At 34.9% G+C, this 22,547-nt stretch overlaps 1 protein-coding gene across 3 annotated transcripts in view; it reads left to right on the forward strand.

Annotated features, from left to right (window-relative positions):
• The window catches only part of ZBTB20 (zinc finger and BTB domain containing 20), a 501,160-nt gene extending 479,137 nt beyond the window's left edge, over positions 1-22,023 (forward strand). For 2 of the 3 annotated variants that reach the window (XM_032219991.1, XM_032219992.1), the window contains 3 exons: positions 225-409; positions 7,501-9,090; positions 14,939-22,023. In XM_032219991.1, the coding sequence (XP_032075882.1) occupies positions 225-409; positions 7,501-9,090; positions 14,939-15,357 (2,194 nt within the window). In that variant the 3' untranslated portion in view covers positions 15,358-22,023. Of the gene's footprint in view, positions 1-224; positions 410-7,500; positions 9,091-14,938 lie in introns of those variants that run through there. The other variant, XR_004255641.1, reaches the window with a different exon arrangement.
• Positions 22,024-22,547: the final 524 nt, after the last annotated feature.

The raw sequence follows: 22,547 nt of genomic DNA on the forward strand, positions 1-22,547 counted from the left end.
GAATCCCACCCCTGGTTCTAGGGGCAAACAAACCACCTTCCCCCTGGCAGACTGCTTGCAGACACAGCTCCTGTAAGCACTAACAACCAGCATTGAAAACAGATTAGAAAAACCTCAAACAATAAAACATGTTCTGAAAGGAAAACAAACAATAATGCACAGTTATTCTCGTTCCTGCATACTGTAGGTAACTGCTACCTTCAAAGGTCTCTGTTTCCTTTTAGAAAGAAACCCAAGACAACTGAAATACCGAAGTCTGAGGAGAATGAGATTACGCAGACGGGTGCCTTCGTTGCCAAGTCAGGCCTTCCATGCCTGAACTTTGAAGCTATCTCATCTCTGAGCCCAGATCTCATCCATTCATCCCATTCACTAAGAAACCTGCACGTATACACAGGGTCACCTGATTGTAAGTACAATAGTGTCATTGCGGATAGTTGAGTGAGACATGGTATTTGTTGCAGTGTCAAAACCCTCTCAAAACATTGAAACATGTACCTAATTAGTAGATAAAGTAAGGTTATAAGAAGTAAATTTTTACACTTTGGAGCAGAAAGTAGCAGAATATTGTGTCGGTGGTAATATAAGAGGACAAAATTGGATCATTACAGTCTGCACAATTACTAACATGGAATTGCATTTTCAAAAATTAATGGAAGCAACTGGGGAAGGCCCTGTTCATTTATTTATTTACTATGCATATTTGTGTTGTTGTTGTCTAGTTGCTGTTTTCCAGTACTGAAGGTAAAGTCATTTTGACATGAATCTCCTAAACTGATGGTGCTTACTTCAGGATGTATGGAATTATTACCATTATATAATGGACGAAAAAAAGATTTGAACAAATTTAGATAGGAACTAAACAGAAGATAAATCATATTCACATTATTAGATATGAGAAATAGATTGCAATTGTGAACTGTGGAATTCATAAATTCTTTCACTTGTATTTAATTGCTACTTTCCCCCGTCTTGATTTCAAAACCCTGGGAACTAAAACTAAATTTCAAGAAATCTTAAACTTTAGCCAGCTATTTGAACTATTAGATATCTTTTGTAATAGTATATCTATAGTAATTCATTCTGCCAAATGAGTTGTATGTATGTAAAATCTCACTTTCCCTTATGATTAGCGGTGTTCTGTCATCTCTGAAATGGTTTAAAAATGAATATTTTCAAAAATAAAGAGAGATTAAGACCAACTTCCAAGATCTGGGGTACTGTTTAAAAGTAATCATAAGAAAATTAGGAATACAATTGTTTAAAACGTAATTATAGAATGTCAAAATAAATTCTATGAGGACTGCTAGTATATATCTGAATACTAGGTGTAGTAAATATATTACAATCATATTTTCTTAAAAATCAGAGGGATCAGTCTATAAAGTATGCTGAAATTGGTCCAAATAGGGTCTTATATTTTTTATGAATTTAATTGAAAGGGAGGAAGTAACTAATTTCAGATTTGTATTGAAGTTGTACCTAAGGAGTTTTAGTCACAGAAAATAACCTTTAACAAGTTTAGAATCATCAGGGAGAAATAAGAAAGGAATATTATTGGTGCATAGGCATATTGAATCTGAGCAACTATATTACACTTACAAGAACTGTAAACAATCTGGCAATACACTATTTTGGATTCAATGTTTTTGATATAAAAAGGGTAAGGATTTCACAGATTTCAAAATCTTCTAATGAAAAACATCATCTAACTCAGTCACTTCTCTGGAACCAGCAAAGTAGCTCTCATTATAAATGATCAGAAAGTCACTTCAGGAAAAATATTTAATTTAGAACATATTTTATTATGAACAGTACAGTATATGTAATTTTTTTTAAAAAGCTGTGAAAGTGTTACATTAGTTTGCACTAGCAAAAATATTTAAAATTTGTTTCTTAGAGCTTAAATCTGTGCTACTTCAGAAACTCAATTACTATATTCTTGCTCACTTAAATAGTTTTCAGTAAATAACATAAATCTTTAATCATTCATAGAATCAAAAGCACTATTTCCAACATATATATTTTAAACAATATAGAAAAGTAGGGAATATTAAAAAATTCTACTCGTATATGATTTGTAATGCTTTGTTTCACCTTCACAGACCTCAGTAAGATAATATAATATCTCTCAATTTGAAAAGCATTGAAAATTCAAATGAAACAATATATGTTCACGAAAATCCTTGGCTTCTATTAAAAAATCTTCTGAAGTTGACATTCTGCTATTTGTGGCTCAGAGGATGGGACCTCTTCTTCTTTCTCCTAAAACTTTATGCCAAACTTTAGTACAGTACTAAAGGGATTAAGTTAAGCTTTCTGCTAAACAACTTTGTTGTTATCCAAGAACAAGATAAAAAGTTGGAAGTTTTCTTTAATTTCATAGCATATGTGTTCTTATTTCTACACAATGTTCTCTAAAAGATCTCAACAAACTATTTCATTTTTTTCATTTTTTTCTCCAATTAATGGTAAATAATACTTAGCAACATCTCATTAGCCCACTTTCTTTTTGTCCTAATCGATATGTATATCTTAAAACTATATAATTGGCACAATCAATATTTCCATCTACATATAAAACATTTTAACACCTTTTACTCAATACGGTGTAGAAATCCATTTCCATCTTCAGGTTGCATAGCCATGCAAATTGGACCCCAGAAAAAGAGAGGCCCCCCAATAGGTAAATCATAATAGCAATTTTCTGAAATCATAGAGGAAATATAAGCATAAGCTTTTTTTTAATAAAAAGGATGCCATCATGTGGCAATTTTTATGTGTATACAAAATCCCTTTATAAGAATAAAACTACTTAAAATTTCCATTTATGTAAAATATATTAATAGCAATAGCAGTAGACTTATATACCGCTTCATAGGGCTTTCAGCCCTCTCTAAGCGGTTTGCAGAGAGTCAGCATATTGCCCCCAACAATCCGGGTCCTCATTTTACCCACCTCGGAAGGATGGAAGGCTGAGTCAACCCTGAGCCGGTGAGATTTGAACCGCTGAACTGCTGATCTAGCAGTAGCCTGCAGTGCTGCATTTAACCACTGTGCCACCTCGGCTCATACATCATCATACACCAATTGAAATTGATGTGCATATTGTTTTTAAAATTTCAAAATAAGAAAATGCTCACATTTTTTTTGGTTTTGGAAAATCATCATAAATTATATATAAATTCAGATCCAATAAGAACTACAACCTTGAGTGGTCCTGATTAAAATACTTTTGAAATAAATACTATTTATATATGTTCAAGAATTCTTGTTTTTTTGCATTCTGTTCATTATTTCACGAGAATATTTTGAAATAGGAGCAGGGGTGAAATTCAGCAGATTCTGATAGGGTTTTCAGTAGTACAGAGAACTGGCAAATACCACCTCTGAATGACCCCAGAGTGCAGAGGGAATGGAGATTTTGCAGTACCCTAACCTGCTACGCCTACCAAGCCATGCCCACAGAACCAGTAGTAAAAAAAAATTGAATTTCACCACTGAATAGGAGGGATTCTGTATTACACTTGATGGAAAGTTTAAATTAGTTGATGTACATAAGATTATAATTTCTTGTACATTCCAACTTAAAAATAATTATTCAGTAATCAACAGTTTAAAAATTCCCAAATATAAAATACATGATTAGACCAGTTAATAATAACTTCATTTTTTACTTTGCATAATTCCAGTTGCATAGCAGCAAAGAAATTATAAAATCTCATTGCTCCTATCTTTTTATTAGGTTCTAAAATGGTTTACCCTCTAATATTGCATACATTTGGCTTCCCTGCAATGATGTGTCTGTACTTAAATAGGCTGCTGTGGCTATAATCATGTAGGCTACCTATGTGGGAAGGTGACTGTAGACTTCAACAACCAATTTTCTTTATGGGTAAAACACAGATTTTCTGCTGACAGAGAAATATCATTTACAATTCACAAAAGGTTGTAAATGTGTATATACATATATCTTCAAAGACTGCATTTCTATACATATTTATTATGCAGTAGTTTCCAGTAAACCAGAGGCACTGACATTTATTTATTTATTTGATTTCTACACTGCTGTAATTATAAGACTCTCAGAAAAACATTTTTAAAACCCCATAAAATATCCATGGCACAACAATAAAGCATCCACAGTAAAATCAATTGTGAAGTCAGACAAATCAAACATTCAATTATAAATTGAAGCAATATATAAAAACATTGTATGATGCATCTTTTCATATTTAAAGTGAAAAGAATTCCACTCTTCTAGACGATCATCAATTATCACATCAAACTTTCTGGTACAGGAGCTTGTGACAGAGATATACTTTTTCCTTTTATCATCCCATTGATTTCATGGAGGTGGAGAATCGCAAGCAATTTTTTTTTTCTTGAGATTTTCATATCAGACAATTTTATTACAGGAAACAAGTTAAATCAGCACTTTGAAAACCTTTCTGGCAGTTTTGAAGATTCACAGTACAGATATAATGTACAGTTGGCACCTAGTTCTGGTTAACCACTACTGCATTTAGAACCAACTTGGTGATCTTTAAATGTAGTCCCCCACTGCAGTAATTCTAAGAGCTGGTGATGACAAGCCCTTGTGATGAGATCTTACTCAATGTAGGCCTACAACTGGTATACCAGATGAAACTGGATAAAGGTTTCCTGCCCATTAATTTTATTTGCCAATCAGCAATAGTCATGAATCCAGAGGAACTATCACTGCAGATCTGCTCCTGAACAAGAACTACTACTTCTTTACTAAGATAAAAACCTTAACGAGCAAGCAGTAGCTCCATCTTGTTTGCTTTCAGCTTCTTCCCAACAGGGCTGTCTATCCTTCATTGTTGATAATGTACACTTGGTTATCCTCAGCATATTGATGATAGTATATTTCAAATCTATTGTTGTCCTCTCCTAATAAATTAATACAAATGCTAAAAGATAGGAGGGAAAGATGAGTTCTGACATACTCTGCAACTGAGAGACTACCAAGCAAATCCCCTCTCTCAGTGGAACCACTCACTGGAAGGAACGGAGAGGCAATCAGGATATCATGGCTGCATGAATTGAAGATGCGAAGAAGTCTTATAGGTTCAGAAGATGCATAAGGCTCCTTCAAGGGAGGGAACACTCCATCTCAAGATCAGGCACACCATCATAAACAATGCAGCTGGAGAGCAGAGTAAGAAAGAGGAATGTAGTCACTTTACTTTTCTTACTGCTTTGGATAGCCTTGAATTTTAATCTCTACCTGCATTCAGTCTGTTTGTTTGTAGACTTCTCAGAAAACATATATTCAGTTAAATCTGACCCTAAGTAGACACTGTAAAAAATAAAAGTTCCTATAGGCACCATGAAGAATTTCTCAAGCTTGATGTATAATAACTCCTGGAAGTTAATAATGCAAAAGCAGACCATATGTGATTCCTTATATTTGCATAATCAAATAAAAACTAACCTTCCAGATGTGCAGCAATATAAGTCCACCATACCCCAATCAGTAAGGCAGCTGGCAAATTCTACTGGGAATCTTAGTCCCAAATACAGTATATGCAAAGCATCAGGTTAAAAAAAACCCTTTTGAAATAGAAGTATAGTATCTTTCTAACATAGAATGTCAGTGTTTTGAAGTGGTACTAGTGAGCTTTTTATCTAGGCTCCAGTTTATCAAAATCCAGCATTCTGTCTTAACAAGTTTCTGAAACCACAACCTTAATTGTGCTTGGGAATTATAATGACTAGATTCTCTGTAGCTCTGAGTTACATTCCATGCTCACTCATTCAAACTGTACAATTAACTCTTCCATCATTCAGAATTCAGTACCTCCTAGTTCTTTAGCATAAAGAATCTGGCATATTGTGATATTTGTCTTCAGTGTGGTATAGTACATGCAGATTCCAGACTATTAATAAGTTGTAAAGAATAACAAAAACATTTTATAGACTCTTAAACCCTGGATAAAATCTCTTGTCTTGCTACAGTTCAAAAAGACTGGTACATGTGAACAATCAGTGTTAAGTTCAATTTTTCCCTCAGGCTCCTTGCCCATTCATTGCCTACTTGGATAAGAATAGCCTTTGCATTTTTACACTCTTTCATTTGTGTGCCATTTCTAAATCAACCTGCTTTCCCAACCCTTCTAACAGTAGCTTCACATGTGAGGTCCTTTACGATTGCTAAATGCACTGGGCAGAAGAGAACTGTTTGACAAAGGCTGCTTCAGTTCCACAGAAGCATTTCCCACTATATTAACTAAAATGAGAGTGGCAGGTCTGGGAACAGAATGAGTCAGAAATCTCCACATATATATGCATACTATTCTGTGATGACAATTAGAATAATAAGAATCTGTATATTGTAATTATAATGTTTAAGACTATTGGTCATTTTCTTACTATCAGTCCTGAGCTGACTGACAGTTAATAATTTTGAATATTTTGATCAGAAATAATACTCTTTTCAAATAATCTAAAAATACTTGATGTATTTTGTGTCCAATGAGCTGGGTTTTTAAAATAATTAAATTTCAGGTGGTAATTTTTTTCTTCAAAAGTGCTTAGTCTTTTGACAACTGAGTTTCACTACTCAATCTGTATGTACCTTTCTCACATATTAACCTGGATTGGACAAAACATTAAAAGAGATGCCATGAAAGTACATTAGCATAAACAAAGACCCTTATTAAGACCGTATATGACAGCTTCAAAAACCCTTGGCTGTCTCAACATGATGTCCATGCAAACCACTTTACTTCATTGGTGGTCCTTACGTAAGTGACATTTGCATGCACATACATGGCCTGGCAGCTTGAGAAAGCTTTTGAAACAGCCTTGTGCTTTAACACTTAAAGACAGATGTCTCATTCATGCCAATACTTTTTGCAAAGTGTCTCTCATGCGTTGTACAATCTGTGTATTATAACAGTAATACATTTCCTAAAGCATAAAGTGGCCTTGAATTCTAATTAAAGCTAATGAAAAATGTGTAACGGGTTTAATTGATCTTCAGTAGGAACCTATAATCAATTTTTTAAATAATAGCTAGAATAAAGTATTGTTGAGCTATAATACTATTTATTTAAAGATACTGAAACAATTTCTTTATTACTAATTACATTGATATGGTATCAAAATGGGAAAGGAACAAAGTATTATTTAAATCAGCATTAAAATTTGTTTTAATACTGCTAACAGGTACTTTTGTTATTTAGACAATATAGAATTACACATTTTTCATTCTGTATGCTTGTATTTAAGAGGAGCGAAAGGATGACAAAAATTATTGGATACATTTTTTTAAAGAGATTTGGGATGAAATTATTCTTGACACATTTTGAGAGGTAAAGGACTCCAAGCTTAATAAGCAATGTATTTTTTCAATAACTAAGACACAAAATCCTGATTCAAAGCAATGAAATTTACATTTGTTGAGAAGGGAGAGAAATCCATATACATATTTCAAACACCAATTTATCTTTATGTCTTTTTCTATGGCAGGTAACAACAGTTGCAAGGGGATGACAGAGCGCATTCACAGCATCAACCTCCACAACTTCAGCAATTCTGTGCTCGAGACCCTCAACGAGCAACGCAACCGTGGCCACTTCTGTGATGTGACAGTCCGCATTCACGGGAGCATGCTGCGTGCCCACCGTTGTGTGTTGGCGGCTGGCAGCCCCTTCTTCCAAGATAAGCTATTACTGGGCTACAGTGACATTGAAATTCCTTCTGTGGTGTCAGTCCAGTCAGTGCAAAAGCTCATTGACTTCATGTACAGTGGAGTATTGCGGGTCTCACAATCAGAGGCCTTGCAAATCCTCACAGCAGCCAGCATCCTGCAGATTAAAACTGTGATTGATGAATGCACACGGATTGTCTCACAGAATGTGGGTGACATCTACCCTTTGATTCAGGATTCTGCACAAGAGACACCCCGAGGAACTCCCGAATCAGCCACTTCAGGACAGAGCAGTGATACAGAGTCTGGTTATCTGCAAAGTCACTCACAGCACAGCGTAGACCGGATCTATTCAGCTTTGTATGCATGTTCTATGCAGAATGGCAGTGGTGAGCGTTCATTCTACAGTGGAGCAGTGGTCAGCCATCATGAAACAGCACTAGGCCTTTCTAGAGACCATCATATGGAAGATCCAAGCTGGATTACAAGGATCCATGAGCGTTCACAGCAGGTGGAGCGGTATCTTTCCACCACTCCAGAAACCACACACTGCAGGAAGCAACCACGTCCTGTTCGGATCCAAACTTTAGTGGGCAATATTCACATCAAGCAAGAGATGGAGGATGATTATGACTACTATGGACAGCAGAGAGTACAAATCCTAGAGCATAATGAGTCTGGAGAATGCACTGAGGATACTGATCAAGCAGAAGGTGCTGAAAGTGAGCCCAAGGGAGAAAGCTTTGATTCTGGAGTCAGTTCCTCCATTGGCACTGAACCTGACTCTGTGGAGCAGCAATTTATGACTGGCCTAGGTCGAGAAGGTCAACAAGAGCCTACACAACCAGAACAAAATGATGTTTCTGCTGAAAGCATTCAGCAGCAGCACACAGATACTAACTCTTCTTCACCAGAAAGAGGAAATGATGTTGAAAGGGACAGCGCACTAATAACTGTTTGTAACAGTACTGAAAAGGGGACTTTACAGCCTATCACTACAACTGTTTCCCAATCATTGCCAAGTACACAGCTCTACTTACGCCAGACAGAAACCCTCACCAGCAACCTGAGGATGCCATTGACCCTGACCAGCAACACACAGGTCATCGGCACAGCTGGCAACACCTATTTGCCTGCACTCTTTACTACACAGTCTGCTGGCAGTGGTCCTAAACCTTTCCTTTTCAGCCTTCCCCAGCCTCTAGGCCAACAGGCACAATTTGTGACAGTGTCCCAGCCTGGGATTTCAACTTTTACTGCCCAACTGCCAGCCCCACAACCTCTGGCTCCTTCTTCAGGCCACAGCACAGCAGGTGGGCAGGGTGAAAAAAAGCCTTATGAGTGTACCCTCTGCAACAAGACTTTCACAGCCAAACAGAATTATGTCAAGCACATGTTTGTACATACAGGTAAGTATATGGCCACTTGATATATGAGCAAAGCTATGAACCCAGAGAGATAAAGCATTTAACATTATATTGTTGATCTGGAGAGGTATTCCTCTGCTGCTATTTTAACATGTTCATATGATATAAAAAGCAATGTTTAAAAAATGGACTCTCTCTTTTTAAGTTGTTCTTGTCCATTGGAGGAATGTAGTGTTCTTTTGAAAATATTAAGGGTTTTTTTATAATGTTTGCTATAATTTGATAGTTTTAAGTGGCTTACTTTTATTCCATCCTGTGATAGCTGATCTTCTTTGCTTTTAAATACTTTTGGGCTTTCTATATATCCTCCCTTGAAACATTTACAAGACTAAATTTACACATTACCTTTTGTTATCTGAGTAGGGTTGCTTTTTTTTCTTTTTAAAGAAATGTTTCGAACCAGAATTGAATCAAATATTGTAATTGAATCATGGATATGATTATGGGACTATAGAGAAGTGCATTGTTCTGGATTTTGAAAGTGATTTCCAAAGTTACTTAAAATTACATTAACTTTCCACACCTGGGGTCCCTAACCCCCAGTCCGTGGCCCACTACTGGGCCTTGAGCCATTCAGAGCTGGGCTGCAGAAGGGGGGGGAAGCATGCATAGTCTCTGCTCACTCAAATGAAGCTGTGTATATGTTAGCTTGCCCGCTGCTCATGTGGACCCCTCCCCCCCCCAGTCCCCAAAACTGGAAAGGTTGCAGAAATCTGTTCCACACCATAGTTTCATGTCACAGAGAAGTTATTTTTATTAAGCCTTGAACTGATATTCTCTCATCTGTACATTCCCATCTAATTTTTCATTCCACTTTGAACTTGTGATTTTATTCTTTTACCAACTGTCTAGTTTTTGAATATGTCCTCATTTTAAATGCAGTCCTCAAAAATGAGGCCAAGCTGTTATAAAGGGGCTGTTAGAGTAATTAGTGGGGCAAAATTAGCACCTTCACTATTTTCTCTGGTATATCATGGCATCACAAACCATCTCCTTACAAGCCCTGAGAGGCCAAAAAAATTAAAACATAGAATCTGTTCACACAAAAGTTTCCTATGTAGTACTATACTTCGGCTTATACTTTCTCATTATTCTCAGTTAGACAGATTTACAGAAGATACCAATTATTTAAGGATATTTAATGTTTTGACTTTACTATTTCAAACTAAAACAACCCGAGTTTGTGAAAGCAAATTGTTATGGAGTTTGTATCTCTATTTTGAATACTTTTTCTTATTATCCCTAACGTGCTGCTGGTCTTTTTTTTTTTTTTAACAGTGGCTGTTCTGTATCGACACCCTCATTGAATTGTTTACCATTATCCCAAGATTTATTTCCTCATCAGTCACTGCTCTCTTAGGTCCCATTAGCTTGTATGAATATTTAGGATTTTTGGCGCCAATGTGCATCATTTTTATTGGCTCAACTTGAATATTGATGCCCAATTCCCTAATGAGCAGAGATCATACTAAAGCTCTTTGTAGTACTTCATAGTTTTTACTATTTTGAACAATTCAGTGTCCTCAGCAATTTGGCTATTCAACTAGTTATGTCTGATTCCAAAACATTTATAAGTATGATAAAAAGCAGTGGTCCTAGAATAGAACCCTGGGGCACTCTGCTGGTTATATCCTTCCATTATTGTAAGAAATTCTCACTTAGTCCTATTCTTTGTTTCCTATTCTATAACCACTTTCTTATCCACAAGAAGACTGCCCCTTTCATTTCATGGCTTTAAAACTTACTATTAAGTCTTTGATCTTGGACTTTTTGAAAATCTAAGTAAATTGGGTCTATTGACTTATTCTTACCCACATGTCTATTCACACTATGAAAAACTTTAATAGATTAGGATCTTCCCTTAGTGAAATTATATTGGGTATCCATAAGCAAGGACTGTGTCTCCAAATACTGTACTTTTGGATTATAAGACGCACCTTTTTCCCTCATAAAAGAGGCTGAAAATCTGGGTGTGTCTCGTACACAGAATACAGCATTTTTGCCTCCTGAAACCCCGCCCCCTTCACCAAAATGGCTGTGCATAGCCTTTAGGAGGCTTATAGAGTGCTCCTGGGGGCTGGGGAGGGCAGAAATGAGCAAACAATGGACCGTTTTTCCCTCAATTTTGCCCCTCAGCCCCCAGGAGCACTCTATAAGCCTCCTAAAGGTAATGCATGCCCTTTTTGACATTTTTTGCTCAATTGCCCCCCCCCCCCCGCCCCAGAGCACTCTAAAAGCCTCCTAAAGGCTATTCATGCCCTTTTTAAAAGGGGGGGGGCATTTTTGCGAAAAATGGGCTGTTTGTCTGCAAAGTGTAAAAACTTTTTTTTTTAATTTGCCTCTTCAAAATCTTGGTGCGTCTTATACTCCAAAAAATATTTGGAGTATATTTTATCTTACCTGGAACATAGGTTAAATTGACATGTCCGTAATTTCCTGGATTTCCTTGTGAACCTTCTTAAAGTCCTTGACTTACAGCCATTCATTTAGTGACCATTCGAACGTATAGCAGCACTGAAAAAAGAAACAAGTAGTTTTCACATTTGCAACCACTGCAGCATCCCCATGGTCATGTAATAAAAAATTGGGCACTTGACAACTATCATGTAGTTATAACAGTTACACTGTTATAAAAATAAAATCAATGGGGAAATCTAGATTCACTTAACAATCATGATTCACTTAACTGCAGTGAGTGATTCATTTAACAGCTGTGGCAAAAGAAAGGTTGTAAAATGAGACACAATTTACTTAACAACTGTCTTGCTTACCAATGAAAATTCTGGGCTCCATTGGGGTCATAAGTCAAGGACTACCTGTATTCATGTCATCAAACTACAGGGGCTGAATGTAATGACAGATTGCATATTTTACTTAGGCGATCCATAGTTTTATGTAAAATTTGTCAATAAAAGCTCAATGCCTCTTCCCTTGACACTATTATAGGGCTCAATTTATCTGTGTCCCTTCCTGATACGAGAGCTCCAGCTCAGAAATCTGTCTCAACTTTTCTCAACTTTTCTCATGTGAAGATAAATAGCATAAATTATATTATTCTTTGGCCTCTAAAAAATAAAATAAAATTTCAAGAACTATTAATCAGCTATAAATACATTAAGTTAATTTAGATTATTTTTTTTCTTCTGTTTAATTGTTTCTAGTTCTCAGAGGCTGCCTGGACAATTCCCTGCAGTTTTCTTGTTAGAAGTAGTGTTCCATTGTCTCCTTCCTAGGACTGAGAGAAAGTAAGTGGCCCAAGGTCACTCAGCTGAATTTGTGCCTAAGTCAGAACTAGAACTCACAGCCTCCTGGTTTCTAGCCTGATGCCTTAATCACTACACCAAACTGGGTTTCATGTTAGACATATATTCTTTAATTTTCTTTTTCCTTCCTAATGGTTTTCTGCAATTGCAGTTGCCCACGTTTTTCAGGTCAACTGAGTTTTGATCCATTGGTTATGACAGTAATTGACTAACTGGTTTCTAACCATTATCAGACATTATTCTCATTTTGAAGTAGTAGCAATTCAATGAATGTCAAGTGTTTATTGTGTGACACAAGCTGACAGCTGTTTAACTCTGATACTTCATTGTGAAAACTTACCAAGATACAGGGTTAAAGAACTTTGTGTCAAGGCAGGATAAATATGTAGAAAACCACATTGTTGCCTTTTTTCTGTCAGTCTGATCTGTGTCATTCACACTGATGAAAGTGACATTTATTTTATTCTGAAAAAATGGAATATTAAACCCTTCAACAACTACTGCCAGTATCCTGCATTGCTATATTCTTCATCGTGGACTATTTGTATCCCACATAAGAAGCTCTGTGTTGAAGCTTTATTGGCATATAGCAGAGGTGACTTTGGCATGAAAATTATCTGTACTGCATGAGTTCTAAAGCAATTATTTGCCTTCCCTTTGCTATATTTCCAACAACGCTAGCAATTGCATCATAGGAACTTTTTCTCTGTATTTTCTTGCTATGTAGCTGCAGACTAATAGTCTCTATTATTCTCATGTTTGCTTACAATTGTAATCAAGATGCACAGACTTAGTCTGCAAAAGAGAAAGTAAACCATAAGCATTTGGTGGGAACTTCTGTGAGTGGACTCCGGTGGAGCTGTATCTTCAGCTGTAATCAACAATACTCTAGCCTTCAGTTGTTCTCTGTTTCAGGCTTCCACAGGCCATACAACAACTGTCAGATTTCATTGATATGTAGCATGCTCTTTCAATGGGATTAAAGTAACCTGATCTAAAGTTTCTACAGAATGCATATTTTCCAACAGTAGAACATTATTCGTTTTATCTGTCTTGAGCAAAAGAATCTAGGAAGGAGTCATGTATTACCCTGAATTTATGAAGAAAGAAGAAAATAAGAGATGGGGAGTGGGATTGGTGATAATAGAAATGACTGAGGATTTTAATTCAGGTCAAGTGTAGAGATCTGAAAATTGCATATCATGGCTACAGTAGTAATTCCATGACTTTCTAATGGCAATATAAAATTGTCAGATAGGTATGGATTCAGCATTGGAAGACTTCTTCCAAAATGAAGATCAACAAATAAAACCTTGAAGGAAAATATTCTTCCAAATCTGAACATGAGACATTGAAAACCCATATTTTGCATCTCTAGTCTATCTGAGGATGCAAAAGCATACAAAACAATTCTAATGGATAGAAAATGTTTTTCCCTCACTTTAGCATATTTCTTCTTCAATGAATAACCCAATTCATATTGATGCACATGAATCAGTGCATGGTTGGCACTTATTATTGGTACTTAATTATTTACTTAATACCACCCAATTGCAATCAAATCTGGGCAGTTCCATGCCATGTAGGATCAGTCACAAAGGAGGGGACAATGCTATATAAATGAATATGACTACCTGATCATGATAGCCTGCTATTTGGTCCATGCTCTTGGACTTTGTTAAACTTTGTCAGAGTTTGTTGCAAAAATCAAATCCAGAAAGCACACACAGATAACTGATTCAGCAGGGTTCACTAACTTATTTATGTACATAATAACATATGAATAAATATACAATACCCACAGATGATTCTTCCAACGTGGTAGAAAGGAGAAATTGGTTTTTAGTTTGAATTCAGAGAGCAGACTAGATTAGTTCTCTTGCACATAGGTACATAGGTAAGTCATACCCAGGCTCCAAGCCGTCTAGCATGGCTCTCAGTCATCAAATAGTTCCCATTGACTGACCCAGTTGCCATGCCTATACATTGGCTGACCTTGTTACCATGTCCTATTCCAGCCAGTCCCCAATGGTGACCTGTTGCTATGTCCTATTCCAGTTCATGAATATTCTGACAAAGTTTACCTACTTGGTGTCCAGACCAGAGTTGATGCCAAGTTTGACAGAGCAGTGGTGCTGTCAGTTTTCAACTAGAGCATTTTCCCACAACCATCAGATAGGCTTGCTATTCAACATAAGCACAGAGACCACAAGTATAGATTGCTTATCTGTAGCCGTCTCTGCATTCACACAACTCACTTCCTTCCCTTGTTTATCCATCCTAATGAGTATTATTGATTCTGGGTTCTTTTATAGTTTTTAATGCTTTCTAAAACAATTATACATAATAACTTTAGATAATGACTGTTTTATATTTCTGTTGTTTTATTGGATTATTCTATGCCATCCCAATTTACTTTCCAAACAGAGATGGGCAGCCATATGAATTTGATTAATAAATAAATAACCATGTACTGCATAACTAGAAAATATGTTACAGGAGTATTCATTCCTAATTAAATGTTACTTTTCTTTCTCCTTGTGTTTCCATTTGTGATCATTGTGTAGGTGAGAAGCCCCACCAATGCAGCATTTGTTGGCGATCCTTCTCCCTAAAAGATTACCTAATCAAACACATGGTGACTCACACTGGTGTCAGAGCCTACCAATGCAGTATCTGTAATAAGCGTTTTACGCAGAAGAGTTCCCTAAATGTGCATATGCGGCTCCACCGTGGGGAGAAATCTTATGAATGCTACATTTGCAAGAAAAAGTTTTCACACAAGACCCTGCTTGAAAGACACGTGGCTCTACATAGTGCCACAAATGGAACATCTAACACAACAAGCACTGGGGCAAGGGCACTTCCAGCTGGAGTGATGGCCTGCACGGAGGGAACGACCTATGTTTGCTCTGTCTGCCCAGCTAAGTTTGACCAAATTGAGCACTTCAACGACCACATGAGGCTGCACGTTTCAGATGGGTAAATAATATCTATTCTGTTATGAACAACAACAAAGCCCAAATAGAGAAACAACGAAAAGCTATGGCACTAGATTTTTTTTTCATTTTTCATTTTTAGTTTGTTTATTTTCATTTTTGTACTACATGATGAACTGTTTTTTGCCTGCTGGTACATTACATTTCTGGAAGCTGGATGAATAGTAATTATCTCAGCCTTCCTTTGATGGTGGCCTTAAGGCCAGATAGTGTTTCAGGAGATCTACTGGTTGGATCTCTAGCTACTGGCCTCTAAATACAACCCTTCTTTACTACAAAAAAAAAAAAAAAAAAACTTAAAAAAATTGTCACTTGTGAAGAGCACTACAAAAACAACAACGAGAAATATGTTATGAAATCTACAAGGCCTACTGTCGTAAGTACACCGCTTGCAGTGTTTCAATGGACAGATTCACAATTCTGACCGCTTTGGACTTCACAATATCGTTAAAACTGTGGAATAGAAACATAAAAATTGATCAGCAACACACACAATGGGCCCTATTGGTTTCCACCATTAGTCTTGCTATCATAAAAGGGCTGTGGAAAATGGCACGGGAGTTTGGGTTGGATGGTGTGGAGTCCCTGCAGGATGGGGAAGGAGAATAATAGATTCCTCTTGTGGATTCGGTTCCATTCCACCCGTTCAGATTTATAACCCCAACTTCTTTCTCCCCCACTAACACCAATACCATCTTTCATCGGACTTAGGAACAATAAGTAAGAATGAGGTGAACAAAGGTAGCTTTTCTGCAATTACATGTTGTCTTTGCTGAGCATAGGGCAAACTTGGCCAATCTGGCATCCTCCAGGTCTTCTAGCATTGTGACTCCCAAATGGGAGCTGCAAATACAACAACTCTGGAAGTGCAAGACTAAGGAGGGATGACACAGAGCCCCAGCCAAATAGTGGGACTTTGCAAATGTCAAAGAGAAGTACAAAAAGAGAAAAAATTGAAAGGTTTTTTTCACCTACTAGTCTAGGTATAAGGAAAGGATTACTTCCTAAAAAAATTAGGGATAAAATTTAAAAAAGGCTGTGTCAAGCCTATCCATGATGAGACAGGTAGAGTAATAGACGAGCGGAGGAGAAAATAAAAAGAGTTCTCAAGATTTTTTTTAATTCAGTTTTTTTAGAGGGACAGAAGTGTTTACCAGGTAGAATGCTGATTTTTTAAAATATATATATATATTTACTTCAGTATTTCTGTACAAAAACAGAAGGAAGGAAAATTGTAACTTTTTAAACATAATTTTCTTCTCTTTTTTTGCGTACACTGCCACTAATATCTGCTCAGTTATATAACTGAATGTGTGTATACACACACATTCATACCTTATTGTTAATACAGACTGTTAAGGTTAGATGTCCTACTTTCATATAGCAAGTGGGCAAAGATGAGATGGTCCTGATATTTCTTTCTGATGAGAAAAATATGTTTCACCATATTTTCTGTTGTTTCCCTTATGCTTTTATTACTTTGAGAATAGCACCTTGAAATTGATTGATAATATATGTGATATCTTCCATCTAATTCTGTCCATATTGTTGTAGTGTCACATGAATAGCTGTTCGGAAGTCAGATTATTTTCTAAGACTTTTGAGTTCCATCTAAAATGTAAACGAATTAGTTTTAGAAGGAAGTATTTTAACACTATTTATATCATTGGAATGATAAAATATCATTTTGACTATAGTTTCTGGAAGTACCTAGAAAAAGGGCATTTATTTAAGAATTGCTTGCAGAGATTGGTTTGTAAGATCTTTTATCCTTCCTGAAATATAGATCAAATCTACTTAAATGCTAAACCTTCTTTTTACTTATAAAAGTACAGATAATCTTCCTTCTTTCAATCTGCAAAAACATTAAGATAAGGGCCATGCTTTTCAATTTCGACTTCACAAAATAGGGCAAGACATTCAGAGTTGCAGGTTTTTATTGATCACTTCTTCCGTTCTTAGCGGACTTTTGAGAATTACCTGAAACAGTACTTTTTATGTATCTAGTTACATTGGATTAATGTTTAACTATTTTATTAAGAAGTTTCTTTCCTGTGAATCATAGTACATACTTCCTATTTCAAATGAAAATTATCTGAAAATAATATGCAAATGGAGAGTCAAGAAGAAAACATTTAGATAAATTTTAAACATATCTTTGTTTCAGCTAAATCTTATGAGATTGCATTTCTGTGTAGAAATCAATGGAAAACTTTATATAAAGTGTTCTGTAACTTTATATAAAGTGTTCAGCGACAGGATGCTAGATTTAATCATGTTTTGTGAGACACTCCTCCTTGCACAACATCATTTATTAGACATTTATATTCTGTCAATGTAGGTCACAACTTCTGTTATATTGCACAACTTTTTTCATGTCAATTCTGAGATAAGGCCCACTAAATTCTGGGATTCATTTTCAACAAAAATATATAGGATTGGGATCTTAAATATTTCATAATAATTTCATCAGAAATAATATACAAAAATGTAAGAAAAGACAGAACCTGGATATACAACACGATGCTATCATGTAAAAGAATGTCATTTTTATAACTACTGAAAATCAGTCAAGAATTTAAGTTTGTTTAAGCAATAACATGGCTTTATATGGCTCATTTTCCAGATGAATTTTAGGAACAAATTGATTGCCAATAATAGAAACAATAGTTTGAGTCAGTTTTCAAAAATTAGACATTTCTGTGATCTAAGATAAGCAATGCACAGACAAGAAAAAAATGTAGAAGATGTTAGTAGAGAATCAAAATTAAAAAAATTAAAAATTTCAAATTAAACACTTATTTTTTTTTTAAAAAAAAAACTGTTTTTAAATAGGTTTGATGTAGAACTTGCGTGCTATTCATTAAAGATGAATATTGCCTCAAAGCAAAAATAGATTTTGTTTGGTGAAAAAAAGTATAGATTATCTTCATTCATTGACCCAAAATAATATATAGACCTCAAAATAATGTATTCCATGCAGAAAATCGTTGTCACTCCTACAGGCCTTCAGATGCTATACCTGCAACGTGTTTATTTAGGAGAATATTAAAAAAATGGATCCTTGCATCAATCCTCCTGTAAACATTTGTATTTGAGGATAAATTAAACTAAATTAAAACTAAGATTTGTAAAAATTAGATCAAGTGACAAATTATATAAATCAAGATTTGAATGTAATTTTAAGATATAAGGAAACCAGTTACTCTGACAAAATTACAGTTTTGGTGATCTATATGGAAAAAAATACTGCAGTTTTCATTGTACAGTGGCTTTAAAAAGGTGATTTTTTTACATTAACTATATTACTGCTTCTTAAATCTCTTGTTCTGGTTTCTATTAAGGTCTCTTTTCTAATACTACAGCTTTTATTTAGTTTTGATAGGTAGCATTTATGCTATTCCAGTTTTGTGAAATAAAATCCAAAGGTTTGAAAGGTTCTTTAGAGAATGAAAAGCTATAGTCACGTGCAAAAAAATCCTAAATTCCTTCATTCCTTCCCCCTCCATCCATATTGAAGCCAATTAAATTGGATTCTTGCTAATAATTAATTTTTACTCAGTTAATGTTCTGTCAGTCACTAATTATTTTTATTCTTTCTATACATTTTTTGTACTTTTTATTCTTGCTTCCATAAATACCATATTTCAAAACAAATGCAACAATAGTTCAAACTGTGTGGCTATAGGATAAGTATTCATATATCTGAATTTTCATTTTATATAACTATTTACTTACTTGTTCCCTTATTATGGTCACATCACAGACCAGTATGGACCCAATATTTTCCACTATGACTAAATACTAGCTCTATATTTATAGCTCATGCAAATCATTAGAGCATAATTGGAAGTACAGACATTATCCAGATGGTTTTCTAATATTTTTCCTTCACTTTAAAAACATTCTTTCTTATAGCCAAAGGTCACTGCAGTCCAAAAAGCCTATAATTTTGTGACCCCAATGATTTCTACAATAATAATATATTTATTTATGTTTAATGTTTCAGGTATATTTGCACTAAACGTAATTGAACAATTTATTTCATTTTAAATTAAAATGCTCAATAAGAAACCTGAAATAATCTTCATTTTTTTATTGTTTTAAATGTTTGCACTGAAAGCTTTTTATTTATAGAAGAATAGAAGGATTCAAAACTCATTGCTTTTTAAAGAGAAACACATTTGCTGGCATTTTGTGATTATCTACATACTCCCATAATTTCCTACTTGCAGGTAGTTAAGTTATATAAAAATGATATACAGCAAGCAGTGCAAGGCTCTTTCTGTACAGTTAATTTTTTTTCACATTTCTGATTATGTGGAAAAGTGGGTTCTTAAATTTTTAAGTAAATCTCATCTGAATATATACATATCCCCTTATCAGGGCAAGTAACATGCCTTGAAGACAGAAATGCTATTTGGCCCATATTTTAATGTGCAAAACATATTTTAGCTCATCGTAAACAACAGTAAACCTTCATAGAAAAGCAGATCTAGCAGATCTAACTCTTACTGAATTAGAGATTCTGTGGTTCATGGAGTGAATTAATGAGGTCATCAAAATGTAGTAAGAGTGCCATTTGATTTGTAAAAGTCAGAATAGTAAATTAATTCAACCAATGCTCAGAAAATGTATTTGAATTTCAGTATTCAAATTAAGGTCACATGTTTGATAGAAATAGCTGGAATTAATAAATTATGTCTACATATACTTAATTTAAATATAGTGGATGCAACTCATAACTAGAAAGTGACATTTGAGGGCACCACTATAAAATTAATAATGGGCAATTTTATCCAAAGAAAATAAAAAAATATGACCATATGAAACAAAGAGATACACGTTTCATTCACATCACACAAACTCCATGTCTTACCATGCTCTAAGTATTATTAGACTTCAGGGTTTCTATCCTTCCTAAGACCATTTTACTACTGAAATAGATACCAAAGTGTACCCTACATGCTACATGCTACTTCCATCATCCCATTTCTGTCCCTGTAATCATCTAGCCCACAGGCTGAGCTTGACCATTTTATTAATATTTTGTGGGTATTTTAAGAGGCAAGATGGATGCCTTAACCCTATAAAATCTGTGGCATTTTGGAGTTTAATTCCATATTTTTGGAGAGCAGATTTGATAAGTTATGCAAACTGATTCAACTGTAGAGCTAATGAAAGCATTTATTTCATTAAAAAGAAGAGAAAGCAGTTGGAAGCAAAGCCAGATTTTCAGTTCTGAGTGTAACTTGCAGCTTTGTGGTTTAATACCGCTCTTTCCTGTGCCTTTCTTACCTCTTTCAATGCTATTTCATGCCTCTCTCTGCATTTTAGGCCCCAGCAATGATGGTCTGTGTTTCCTGAACAATAGTTAAGCTCTAGAATGATCTAGTCATTTTTCTCAGAATAACATGATCTCTTCAGAAATGTCACCTTCCAGTTATCTTAGCATCCACAACGATGTTGAATTATTATAAGATTTTATGAACTCTGGTGGTCATTTTCTTGTTGCTACTTAATGGGAAATGTGTATGAGTTTAGGCTGTGCTTTTAATTAGACAGAAATTCAGTATCTGTATTTTAAAGTCTTGAAATCCAGACTTGTAAGATCATTAGTTAGTATTTTTACAGGGCCTCTAAATATTAAATTTCTTATTTTTTATGATTACATTCAAGTGAATCAGAACATAGAGACGAATTCAAATTCTGTTTCCCATATTTGGATTATAGTATATGCATGTACATTGAATTTCAAAGAGAGATTTGATAGGTGACAAGTATGGCTATTAAAAGAGGACACTTGACACAAAACTTATTTCTACAGAAACAAAAGCTAATGTTTGAAGATATATCAATTTTTCTGGATACTTAAGCTTTTCTGGGTAATGTTGCTTTATGTAAAAATTTAAAGCCTTCTGTATTACACAAAAGTTAGAAAATGGAATAGATTATTCCACGTTAGTTCCACAATTCATTAGCTATTGGGAACCATAAATGGTAATAATTAAACTAAATAAGATTAATATTTCTTAAGACTATAGAACATGTAATCAAATAAAATTACCCCTTAAAATTAGTTTATGCGGTTGTAATTTCACAACAAATAAATATGTCATAGAATACTAAATTGCCAACTGGAACACATGTGCAAATACATACACACACATGTTAACAGAAGTAAAACTAAAGGATTGTTGTGCTCATATAATGCAAGAGGATTACTGATTAGTAAATATAAATGACAGACATAGTCAAAATATGTATTCCTTTTCAAGTGGCTAATGCTAAAATAATTTTACTGTTTGTTTCTCTTTCCCACATCCAATAAAATATTTTGCAATTGCAGTTTAAAAGTTACACTAGGAGGTGCTAAGTTCCTGTTTAAGAGGACAAAAACATTGTCCAAATGTAAATTTATCATACTATTTAACTATCTAGGCAAATATTGCTTTCTTGGGCAGGCAGTTGTACTGCTACCATGATAGTTTTGTGTAGCTGGAGATATACAGGAATTGATTTTGGGGTTTCAGCCTGCAAAATATTTGCTACCATACCACTGAGCTATGGCCCTTATCCATTTGGTTATTGATCCTTGGAGTAGCACCTACATAAAACTTATGGATATGACAGGAGAAAGGAGATTAAATTTGAGAATCATACCTTCAGAGAAAGAAAAAGGAGCATTTCATCTGTGACAAGTATTCATTTATTTCACATCTAGCTACTTAATAGTATTAAGTTTAGTTTCATAAAGTTGTCCCTAAAATATTAGTACTATAATAAAATTCCCACAAGTTGGCATGATTAATTTAAGTGGGCGATGGAATAAATAATGTATTGCAGCCTTATATAGGACTGCTGCCTTAAAACAATAAAGAAGGAGTGGGTATTATTTTTGTATACATACTTAAATGTATATATAATTTTAAATTGTTATTTCATTCATATGAAATGCGGCATACTTTTGCTTTCATTTAAATTTGTAATACAATACCTGGGCAACAAGAGCTGTGAAAAAAAATCATTTGCTGAGAAGTATTATTACTACTAATAAAGTAGCTGCTATGAATTTGCACTTGACTATGCCTGATGGGCATTAGTAAAATAACTGAGTTTAACAGTAAGTTCTAACAGTTTTGAGTGAACAATGGATGGCTTCCTTCAGTTACCTTAA

The sequence above is a fragment of the Thamnophis elegans genome, chromosome 6, assembly GCF_009769535.1.
Source record: "Thamnophis elegans isolate rThaEle1 chromosome 6, rThaEle1.pri, whole genome shotgun sequence".
In the NCBI taxonomy this organism is placed as follows: domain Eukaryota; kingdom Metazoa; phylum Chordata; class Lepidosauria; order Squamata; family Colubridae; genus Thamnophis; species Thamnophis elegans.